This window comes from Mastigoproctus giganteus, chromosome 3 (assembly GCF_048544385.1).
Source record: "Mastigoproctus giganteus isolate SK-2022 chromosome 3, ASM4854438v1, whole genome shotgun sequence".
Lineage (NCBI taxonomy): Eukaryota > Metazoa > Arthropoda > Arachnida > Uropygi > Thelyphonidae > Mastigoproctus > Mastigoproctus giganteus.
In genome coordinates, this window is record NC_143577.1 from 159156599 (window position 1) to 159169068 (window position 12470).

The 12470-nt window shown below is 37.4% G+C and overlaps 1 protein-coding gene across 1 annotated transcript in view; it reads right to left on the reverse strand.

Moving 5' to 3' along the window:
• Positions 1–12470, reverse strand: part of spn-B (X-ray repair cross complementing protein spindle B) — a 141648-nt gene that overhangs the window by 113801 nt on the left and 15377 nt on the right. The window contains exon 2 of the mRNA XM_090370135.1: positions 1033–1170. Coding sequence (XP_090226261.1) covers positions 1033–1170 — 138 coding nt within the window. The remainder of the gene's footprint in view (positions 1–1032; positions 1171–12470) is intronic.

The following is a 12470-nucleotide window of genomic DNA, read 5'->3' on the forward strand; positions in this document are numbered from 1 at the left end:
TCTCAGATTTTTAAATGTATAGAAGACTTTTCAGTGGCTCGCTCCAGCTGTCCATTGACTTCAAAACCAATGATTCAATTGCTCATATTCATGGTCTGATCAGGAGTGGTCGATGATGTTTAATGATTCACAAAGTTACTAGTAAAATTACTATTTCTTAAGGGACATGTGAACCATGTTTAACACGTTTGGGAATGTTACTCATTTCAGCCAAGTTTGTGCTTCTTGCATCCTCTCTGATGAACAGAGTAGCAAATTCTTGCATGTCACGATCTTTATTAACATGCTGCTAACCTATGCTGTTTTCTATCATTACTGGTGACAAATTGTGGATATATGGCTATGATTTGGAAACAAAAGCAAAAGTCCTCTTAATGGAAAACGCCATCTTCTCCAAAAAAAAAAAAAAAAACACTTTATCAAATGTGAAAAGGTCAATAAATTATCACCTTTATTGACTCACAGGGCATTGCTCATTATGAGTTTGTCCTGCATGATCAAACAGTGAATCAAGAATATTACATAGCAGTTCTTCAGAAATTGCACAACGCTATTTGGAGAAAATGATCAGAAAAGTGGACTTTAGAGAATTGTCACGTATCATAACAATACCCCTGCACATGCAGCACTTTCCATTTCAAGAATTTCTTGTGAAGCACTCCATCACTATGATCCTCCAACCATACTCACCAGATACTTAGCTCACTGTGATTCTCTTTTTTTTTTTTCCCCTCAGGCTGAAAGTTCCCTGTAAGGGTCAGAGATTTGGAATGACTAAGGACATTATTCCAAACATGACTCAGGAACTATCAGCATTTCTAAAACAGTGTTAAGGAGATTACTTTGAAGAAGATCAATCTGAATAACCAAGCTTCATTATTTCAAAAATTCATCAAACTTTCAGTTCCCAAACATTTTGATCACACCTTATATGAGATAATTCCACTACAGCAGACTATTATTACATTACCAAAAAATTAAATGAATGTCCTTAATCACTATATTTTCAAATGAAAAGAATAAATATCTTACCAGTCATAAACTGGGCACTTGCAGCTGCATGTGATATAGCATTTATGAGAGTTTCCACTTCTTTATTAGGCAGTTTAGTCAATTTCTGTATTTCTAGGGCAGACAAAGTAAGGACATTCTTGTGGGTAAGTAGTTTTGCTGCAATTTTAATACTCTCTTTTAAAATCACAATGCACAAATTACACGAAAAAATACAAATAAATATATCAAATCATCACATAAAAACTTAAGTGAAAGGGATGCAATGCATTAAATAGCCACTAAAACAATCTACTGCAGCAGTTCCCAACAGGTGGTTTGCAAACCACCAGGTAATGCATAAAAATTCTGTAATGGCAGCTGCTCAGATTCACACATTACATATTAATTTATGCAGTTCGGTTCAAAATTTATATTTAGTTGTGGTTTGGAGCATGCGCAACAAGATGTTGGTGGGGGGGGGGGGGACTGGGTTGCTGTTGCTATTGGGTTTAATGACACAAGGGCTACTGTGGCCAAATTGTGTCTGTTCATAGTTTATGTAGAGGCAACATATTGTTATAGATGTTAAATTATATCCTCCTGTACAGGCCAATACATTTTAAATATGTCAAAAGTTTGTCTATATTTGCTTCATTTCCTATAAAATGAGATAGATCACGTGAGATATTCAACGTGGAAAGTGACTGACTGTAAGTTGTCTTTGACAGTATGAACACTGCAGTGGATTTTCTCCCAATAACAGGAAGTGATGGGTGTGTCCAATTCTGACTGGGGATCGGGTGCGAATGTGCCAATATGTATCTAACTAATAATAAACAAAGATAGAAAAAACACTATCTCCCACAATTCCTTATAATTAGTTTACTATCTTATAGTATATCGTGTTGAATATGTTTTTCATACTAATTTTTTTTTTCATTCTCAAAGACCATTGTTATAGGTACACCTCAATAATAATTTTATATTATGAATATTGCTTATGAAAACTTAGTACTGGAAATATTTTATAATAAAAATTCAGAACTATTATACGATTTCATAAAACACGGGCTTAGTGGTTCGCGATAAAAATATTGTGTTGAAAGGGGTTTGAGAGTCAAAAAAATGTTGAGAACTGCTGGTCTACTGGGTTTAGAACCTTAAGCCAACAGAACAGCTTGTATCTATGTCATGTTAAAAAATATGTTTAAAATGAATTAACAACTTACAGTTATGATTAATTAAAAATATATAATTACATATATAGCCAGGATTACACTTAACTTTAAAGTTCTAATTTTATAATTCATCAATTTTAAAAACCTAACATTTTAAAATGTAAGAATCAAACAAAAAAGTATCATACATCATAATAAAAAAGGTATTGTATTTCCTGAAATTAAATGTTACAATGAATCAATGCTGTTCTTTCAAACATTTTTTTTTTTTTTATCTTTAAAAGTTATATTACTATTTCTTTAATGAAATGCAAGTGGCTGTAAGCACAGCTGGATTGGAAAGACCAATCATCTAGAAAAATTAATTTACATATATATATATATATATATTTTTTTTTCAAAATTAAAATATTATTTTGTGAATAGGATACATGACACAGATTTGAAACAATGGCCCTGGCAATGACAGAGGATATCTATAAGTTTTAATTAGAGGTGTCTGATGTGTCTTAGTTACTCTGCAGATATCATGCCTATACTCCAAAATTCAGGATGACATATCCCTGTCAACGCAACCTATTAATTCACAAATGCAATGTTTAAGTTTCATCATGGTTCCCGGCATAGACAGAACAGACACCTAGTCTTTCATGAATTCCCTGGGAATAAAATCTAAATGAGTCAGATCAGGGGACTGTGATACTACAAAAATCAGTCCTCTTCTTCTAATCACCTAGGAAACACCATGTTCAGATATGCATGAACGTGCCTGTGCTAATGTGGCAGAGCTCCATACTGTTGTGGTTTGGGTCACACACACTTACATAGCAAGTTGGGGCAGGCATAAACAAATTCTGTGAAGGTTGGCAAATTACACCATGATTACAGTTTTTCCATCTACTCCAGCACTTCCAGTTGGTGAATAAAAACTTGAAAGTATCCTCTATCACCTGGAAATGGTTTCAGGTTTGTATCATATACCCATACATCATATACACGATATTTTAGTTTTGTATTGGTTTATGGACACTACTTTTTAGAAACATGGGCAAAGTACAAGCAAAGGTAAACAGACGTGTGATTTACAATTTTGGTAGCATACTCCAGCAGTAGTATATAAAACACGCCAACAACTTGCTCCAATGTTTCTAATGAGTTATCTATTTTCCTGTGCTTGGCCTTTTCTCAGTTTTTTTCATTCAGAAAAACAGGTAAACCAAACAGAATACGTGCAGCTTACAGCCACAATATTTTAAGGCCTTAGCACAAATTTAAACCTAACTCTAATGGAGTTCCACTGAGCACTCTGCCAAAACACTATTTTTCATCCAAGAAAAAAAAAAAAAAACAATAGAGAGGAAAACCATGCAACCCTCACCTGTGACAAGTTAGACGTATGGATAGATGTGCAATGCCAAACAAAAACTGAAAGCATTTAAATTATTATGTTTAATTGTTCTTTCTGAATAACGGATTACTACTACATCAATATGAATTCACATAAACATCAAGTGACTTGAAAGTGTAACAAACCATTTTAAATAAAAATCATCTACACTGTTACTGTGATTGAAATTAGTAAAAAAGTTGTTCACTGTTTAACAATATCATATTTATAAATGATATGCATGCATCTTTTGTTTAGTAATGATTATCTAATACTTAAGTCATATTCCTAAATGTGTAATGAAGAGAACAATGAGAGAAAGTTCGGAAAGTTTTGCAAATTAGTGTCTGGAGACTAGGCACCAGCGAGGTGATCTGATAGAGGTGTATAAAGTCTTGAATGGTTTGAGCATGCTCAATGCTGATGGAATTCTTCCTCTTGCTCAGAATAATCACCTGAGAGGGCATAAATTCAAATTGAGGAAAGACAGATGTAGGATAGACGTGAGGAAATTTGCCTTTAGCCAGCGGGTGGTTGGTTGGTGGAACAGACTTCCATCCCTTGTCGTGGAAGTTGATAGCCTAAATAAGTTTAAGGCTCAGCTGGACAGGTATTTCGAACGAACAGAGGGGTGAAGTGGAAGTGGTTATTTTATTTATTTTATTTATTTTTTGGCTGATGCTGCATAAGCTTGCTTTCTTGCATCAAATGCCTCTACTAATGCTAATGCTAAATTAAAAAATATTAAAGGTCAGTAATCACAAAGTTGAAATATTTGAATACTAATACAGACAATGCAACAATTATATATGAGATAGGTTCAATACAAACACATTTAAGGCCACTCACATATGATCCATTAGTCATCCTTAAGACCTGCATCACTATTTTTGAGCCAATTATCCAGTGCAGGATAATCCACTCAAAGAATTTCTTTAGGTGATGAAAAAACTAATTACCGGCATCCTGTTGCACTTCTGCATCCAACAGAAATCATTCCTTAAGTGCCTTTCAGCAGCTCAAGATATGGAAATTACAAGAAGAAATGCTCTAATGTCTCCTGTCACATTCCACATAAGTCTCAAAACTAGGTTTGCTACACGTGGATGCAAGATGTCATGAAGAAGAAGAATTTTTGTGTGTGCTGGCATTCATATTATAATTCTTGGTGACCATAACCCATTTCCCTGTATCATTGAAAACTGAAACTTCACTTCATTAAGTTGAAAGCAGGGGCCCTTTGCAATTAAGAAACATGTTAAATGTCACTTTTCTGACATGGTCTTGAATTCTTTTTTTTTTTTACCCAGAGAAAGTGCAGCTATCTCCACTACAATTTCTTTGTTAAAAATTGGTTTACAGATTTACATTGCTAGATCTCTCTCTCTCTCTGGCTAAAAGTGATGACTGTATTTCATTACCATTCACGATCTTGTGCTGAAATCATTTCTATTCTTACTGTATCACATTAAATACAACAGCATATTCCATATATAGCCATTTAGTATTAGTGTCAGCAGTAGCAAAAGATGCAAGAAAGCAAGCTTATAAAGCATCAGACAAAAAAAAAAAAAAAAAAAAACTACTAACCTCAACTGTCGATCAACTCAAAGTATTTTTCAAGTTCTGACTTGAATTTATTCACACTACCCACTTCTACAACAACAGATTGAAGTTTGTTCCAACAATCACAACTGGAGATACATTCACATATCTCCAATCCATAGGGACCTCCCCTGAATCCAAGGATGCTCTCATAATTATGGCTAAGGGTTTGCTTATTTCTTTGCTGCCACCCTTAATATAAGTGGAAAAATCCCATCCACTCCAGGCATCTTTTTTATGTTTAGCTTCACTTTCTTTTCCACTTTCCTTCCAGTTAGTTTCTAGTTTATATTTACTATAGACTTCTGTATCACCTGATGATTTATATGTATCCCATGCATTTTTCTTCTCTGCCACAAGTTTCATTAGTTCTAACATCCATTTAAGTCCAAGCACTGAACATTATTTCTTTGTTGGTATGAAAAGCCTAGTAGCTTCTATGATTACTTCCCTGCATTCTAGCCATTTAGAATCTGCTGTTGGTAACATCAACATTTGGTCTCTGTATAGAATTTAAAAACTGTCTGACACCATATTCACTCTTACCAAAGAAAAAGTCCTTTCTTTTATTCTTGACAGTAGTTATGTCAAGTAAATCCCACATAAGTAGACAGTGATCACTATCACCAAGTGGGTCACTTTACCTGCAAGATCCTTAATGCATGAAGAATTTCTGCTGAAATCCAGATCAAGAGTTCTGCTTCCTCTTGTTCCCTCTCTAACATGCTGCTGTAGAAAACAGTAATCCAATAAATCCAGAAAAAATCTTGCTATTATTATTATTATTAGCCATATGGTGCAAGGAAACCTGAGGCTTATGCTGCACCAGCCAAAAAAAAATTTCTGAATTACACAGAGAGAGAGAGAGAGAGAGAGAGAGAGAGAGAGAGAGAGTTAGAAGGGATTCACCAATAAAAAGAAGAATGATGATATCCAGCTCAGGACCCTGGATATGCCAAGCCCATACTCACCAGATGTGAGTAACCATCCCACAAGTTTCAGTCAATATCTAGGAAGTTAAAATCGTTCATCAGAAGACACTGTCATTTACTTACCCATTCTGTCTGTACAGTTGTTTATTATACTGATCACAGTTATTAGGCCTATAACACATTTCTCCTTTCACTTTTTGTTTAGCCAGTGCTTATGTCACACCAAACTGACTCAACATTGCACTGGCCACCCTTATCGGCTGGATGTACTGCCTTAGATTTTGTGCTTTTTAACTAAGAGAATAACCCCCCCCCCCACTCTCATCCTATGCATGCATTGTATTTCTGCTGTTCAAATTCTGAATCCCCATGTTTCTGATACCACCACATCTGCTTTGATGACTTGACCAGCACTTCAAATTCATCAAATTTATTTACTATGCTCCCAGCATCAGTGTACATGCAATATACAGGGTGTCTCAAAAATATTGGTACAAACGTTTAGGGGAGGTAGATAACATCTAAAGGAAAGTGAATCATATAGGAACCCATAACCGGAAACGTCACAGGAAAGTAGTAGCAGAGGCACAAGAAGCAGAAATGACACAAGACAGTAATTAGTGGCAAACATTTATATGACATAATATTAACAATGGAGTACGAGATGGATGCATTTCATGATGTTACAACAGATGCTCGAAGGTTCCACCATGAGACACAATACATGCATGACACCGACGCAGCATGGATTGGCGGACATGGTCGAACACACCTGGAGTTTCTTTGACAGTAGCAGCAGCAGCGCAGACGAGTCTCGCCACGAGATCCATTTCCGTCTCCACACGCAATTCATACACGATAGATTTGAGGGCCCCCCAGAGAAAGAAATCAAGGCTTGATAAATCAGGTGAGCGTGGGGGCCAGGCAACGAGTCCACCACGGCCAATCCATCGACACCCAAAATGCCTGTTCAAATGGTCACGAACACACCTTCCATAATGGGGAGGCGCCCCGTCATATTGAAACCAAATGTTGCGTCTCACATTTGTTGGAACATCGTCAAGTAACCCTGGTAGAACTTGTTCAAGAAAGATACGATATTTAGCGGAGTTCATGCGGGATGGTAACAGGTATGGGCTGACTAAGCAGTCTAGGCCATACCTGCCCACATATTTATTGTGAAGCGATGTTGTGCCGCATGGGGGCACACACCGTGTGGGTTGTCGTGAGCCCACACATGAGCATTGTGCTGATTGAATAAGCCTTCCCGAGTGAAATAAGCCTCATCCGTGAACAAAACATAGGCTGGAAAATTCAACTCTTGAACACTTTCTTGGAGAAACCACTGCGCAAAAGCCACACGTGCAGGATGATCTTGGGGGAGCAGTAACTGAACCCTTTGGAGATGAAATGGGTGTAAGGAATCATCGTGCCAGACACGCTGTACACTGCAACGAGACACTCCTAAGGCAGAGGCAATGGCACGTGTGCTGGTAGTAGGATTATGGACGGCATTCAACACACTTTCTTCCATGGTGGGAATTCGTGTTGAACGTGGTCTGCCCGTACTACTCCTGTTACCTCTAAATGACCCATAATCGCACAAATTTTGATGCACACACAGAAACAAACGGTGGTCCAGTACATGTCTGTCTGGGAAGCGTTCTCCATAAATTTGTTGAGCGGCTCGTCCATTGTCCTCTGCTAATCCATACACTAGGTGCATGTCTGCCAGCTCACAGTTCGTATATCGATGCATGCTCTTCGTGCAACAACTACCACACCATCTACCAACTTACGGTGACGTTTCCGGTTATGGGTTCCTATGCGATTCACATTCCTTTAGATTTATTTACCTCCCCTAAACGTTTGTACCAATATTTTTGAGGCGCCTGCGTAGCCAGGTGGGAAGGAGCAGTGCGTAGCACATGCTTCTTGATTAAACCGGGGTTCGAGCCCGTCACCACCAAATACGGAAAGGTTAGGGAATGAACACCGCATATCCCCGGAGCAATATGGCCTTAGTTGCTAATGCTCCTAAAAAAAAAAAAAACCAAAATTACCAATATTTTTGAGACACCTTGTATATGGATCTGTTCTTACTCAGTTACCCTAATGCTGCCCATGTATTTTTAGTTCTATGATGACACACAGCAGAGTTTGAAATCCACACTACATTGTTTTCCATTCTGCTGCATGTTACAGTAGAAGCAGTGCAAGGATCACTGTCACCTCTGCCTGTGGCTCTTGTCAATACATTAGTCTGTGTATCTTTCCAAGCTAGCAGTTTTCCAGCCAGCCAGCCTATCACTGCCTCAATAGAATCTGCAAATATTCTTGCATCCCTTCCCTGTAAAATCAGTCTCTCCTCTTAATAAGCACAGACCATACTGAGAAAAATCTGCCCCATGTGCTTTACACAGTCGCTCCAGAGCCAAATTGATTGACAAGTCTCTCAGCACATACTCCCTCCAATTTGCATCTCGCCAAGTAAGCATTCACCCCACTCAGCATTGTGGGATAGTGAAGATTCTGCATGGCACAATGCAGTTGTTCCTAAGTTAATATTTATGACCACATTTTTTGTTTGATTTGAGTTTCAACAGTGTATCAGAATGAAGGCTATCGTATACCAAAATGAGGTCATATAAAAGAAAGTAAAGAAGGAAAATAGGGGGGGGGGGAAGGAATTTGGTAATCTATGGGAACAGGTTACCAAGTAAAACTGCATCAGTATATTGAAAGTGTATGAGAGAAAATTAATAAAAAATAAAATAAAATAAAAAAAGTGCCAGTTTAAATTTCCCTGAGAAAGTTCAGACATTATTTTTAATAGTTAAAAACAACTGCCACGTGGTCACTGTTAAAAAAAATCTGACTGTGTATAAAGCTCAGTCAGATAGCTAAAGTGGAAAAAAAATAAACACTGCTCCTTTGTAAAACACACTTTTACAAATGAACACTGTTTTGCTCAGGATACGTTCCTAGAATATTGAGTGCTAAACGAAACAGGACTATACGAGGCCATTCTAACATTAAATAAATGGAGATGCATTCCTTAACTTTTTTTTACAACCTGAAAAATATAATATACAGTAATTTAACATACACATGAATTTTTCACATGAATACACATGAATTAATCAATAAACCTTTATTGATTAATGTACAGTATATATATCATGAATATGTCATTTGAAGATTAATTTTTCTTGAAGTAGGAGTGAAGAGTCGACTGTCTTCTCTTAAGTTTCCTCTCACTAAGTGTTCTCAATAGCAGGTAATCATATTGAGAACAACTTTTTGCCTTACTGCTTTGCTCCCAGTCAGGGTCATTCTCAGTGAACTAGTCCATGATTTGGCAGATTGTAGCAATACTACTACTGAGGAATTCTGTGGTGAAGTTTTTCACTGGTGTTTCCTCCTCTGCATCAGCATCATCAGGGTCTTTAGTTTTACTCTATATGCATTGCTTTGCCAATTCATGAAGTTCATAGTTAGCAAGAAGACTCACCACGAGACTGCAGTAATTCCTCAACATCACCCACATCTTCATTCTGCTTCATAGGCTAGTTCAATAATGTTTTTGACGACTGGTCTGTCACATCCTATAAAATCGTTGCACACTCCTGGCCATAGCTTTTTCCACACTCCGTTCATGCAGGCTTGAGTCACTTCATGCCAGGCTGCTGTGATATTGTCTATAGTATTCGTGATGTTGTATTTTTCCAAAAGCACCTAATTGTCTGTTTATCTTCACCATCCATTTCCAAGGATCACTTTCACCTCTGCCTGTGGCTCTTGTCAATACATTAGTCTGTGTATCCTTTCAAGCTAGCAGTTTTCCAGCCAGCCAGCCTATCACTGCCTCAATAGAATCTGCAAATATTCTTGCATTCCTTCCCAGAAAAATCAGTCTTTCCTCTTAATAAGCACAGACCACACTGAGAAAAGTCTGCCCCATGTGCTTTACACAGTCTCTCCAGAGCCAAACTGATTGACTGTGGAGAGAGTCATTCAATGACTCTCTCCTCTATGAGCTATCTGAATGTGCAGCAAAAGTAATAGGCCTTAAATTAAATATAACTCCTTGATCCATTGGTTGGAGTAATGAAGTGATGCTGGGTGGAAGGTAACCCACTTCTCCAGAAATGCACATCTAAAGGGCATCTGGATTCTGGATCTTACCACAAGACTGTAGTAATTCCTCAACATCACCCACATCAACATCCTTCATTCTGCTTTATAGGCTAGTTCAATAATGTTTTTGACGACTGGTCTGTCACATCCTATAAAGTCGTTGCACGCTCCTGGCCATAGCTTTTTCCACACTCCGTTCATGCAGTTTTGAGTCACTTCATGCCAGGCTGCTGTGATAATGTCTATCATATTCATGATGTATTTTTCCAAAAGCACCTAATTGTCTGTTTAACTTCACCATCCATTCCCTCTATGAGCTATCTGAATGTGCAGCAAAGATAATAGGCCTTAAATTCAATACAACTCCTTGATCCATTGGTTGGAGTAATGAAGTGATGCTGGGTGGAAGGTAACCCACTTCTCCAGAAATACACATCTAAAGGGTATCTGGATTCTCAGGGTGGCCTGGGGCATTATCGAGCACAAACAATGCTCTTGGTTCTAGGTTGTGCTCTTCACAATAGTGCTTTACTATGGGACAAAAATATGAAACAAAACACTGCTGTAAAATATCAATCATCACCCAGGCGATCTTGTTTGAATTCCAAATCAGTGGCAGATATGATTTTGAAAATCCTTTCATAGCTTGTGGTGTTTCTGAATGATACACAAGCATCAGCTTTAACTTAAAGTCAACTGAAGCATTTCTCCCTAGTAAGAGAGTTAATCAGTCTTTTCCAACTTTGAATTCAGATATGCATTTCTCTTCTTGGGAGATGAAAGTATAAGATGGCATTCTTTTCCATAAAAGACCTGTTTCATCAACAACGAAGACAATCTTCAAAGGGTAGTTGTCACACTTGATGATGGCTTTCAGAGTCGCGGGAAATTACTGGGCTGCCTTTGTCTACATTAGTAGCTTTACCAGAGACATGTATGCTGTGGAGGTTAGTGCACCATTTGAATCTATCGAAACAACTTCTGCTAGCTGTGAATGTTTCTTGACTTATCTTCTTCCTCTTCCAGAAAATGTCCCTTACCTTTTCCATTATCAGTTAACTTATGGACACGTTCTGTCGTGTTTGGTCCTCCACCCAAATACTAAGCCATTTTTCCATTTATTTGAGCAAATGGCTCCTTGAACGAGTCATCCTCATTGCATACAACTTCAAGATCATTGTTGCTGAAGCTTCTACTTCTTTGCATTTTTGATAATTGTTCTAATTGTGGATGTAGCCAAATCCACTTGACAGTCACCAACTTCCAATCACCTCAACACTTGTAGTTTTACATTCAAGGAAATGCTTTTCCTCGGCACCTTAGATGCATTATTAGCACTTGAAGTGGTAGACCATTTTCCAGACATGATGAGTAATAAAAATAAAAAAATTTATGCCTAAATAAGAATGTGTATACCGGCAATCACAGCAGAACTTGAGGTAAGGGCTTAAGAGGATGGCACTGATTGGCTGTGGGTGTCTACTACATGTGTGAAGCATTCTGATTGGCTACAGGAGGTGAAGAGTGGGTGAAATTTGAAGTTCCTGGAAACAATAAGTGTTTTGCATATTCTTACCTCATTTAAGATTAACATATTAAATTGTGTTTTACAAAGATATTAAAGAGGCTTAGTAGTATTCATTAACTTTTTTTTAATTTCTTCTTCTTTTTCGTCCTCGCCTTCTTCCCACATTCATATGGGGTCGGCATTCCCTTCCTTAATTCTCTTCCTACATTCCTTTCTAACCAGGGCTTCCTCTCTCCTCCATTCTCTCTCTTTCAAATCCTCTGCCACCACTAGTTAAGTTTTTTTAAATTTAACTAGTGATTATTTTAACTTACGACAAATTGCTCATACCATTATTGTATCAGTGTTTGGCACGAAGATCGTGGAATGTAACCAGCAGTGTAGAAGAATACTAGAGTTTTAATTGTCATAAACAAGTAGCTTGAAATTTTTAATCACTTGTTGAATATATATCTTTTGCATTTAGCTAAGGATATAACTAATTTAAGAGTGTGATTTTTATGGTATAGCATAAGGTATAACATAAGAACTGGATAGTGTAATACATATTGCTGTATTAGCATAGCGCAGTATTGTAAACTAAATTTATCAACCTTATTACTTTTCATTGTTAATCAATTAAATAGTAATTAAATGGAAATCATACCCCAGACTAGATCAGAAAAGCAACAAGCACAAAGTAATGGAAGTGCTGTGGCTCAAGGGGG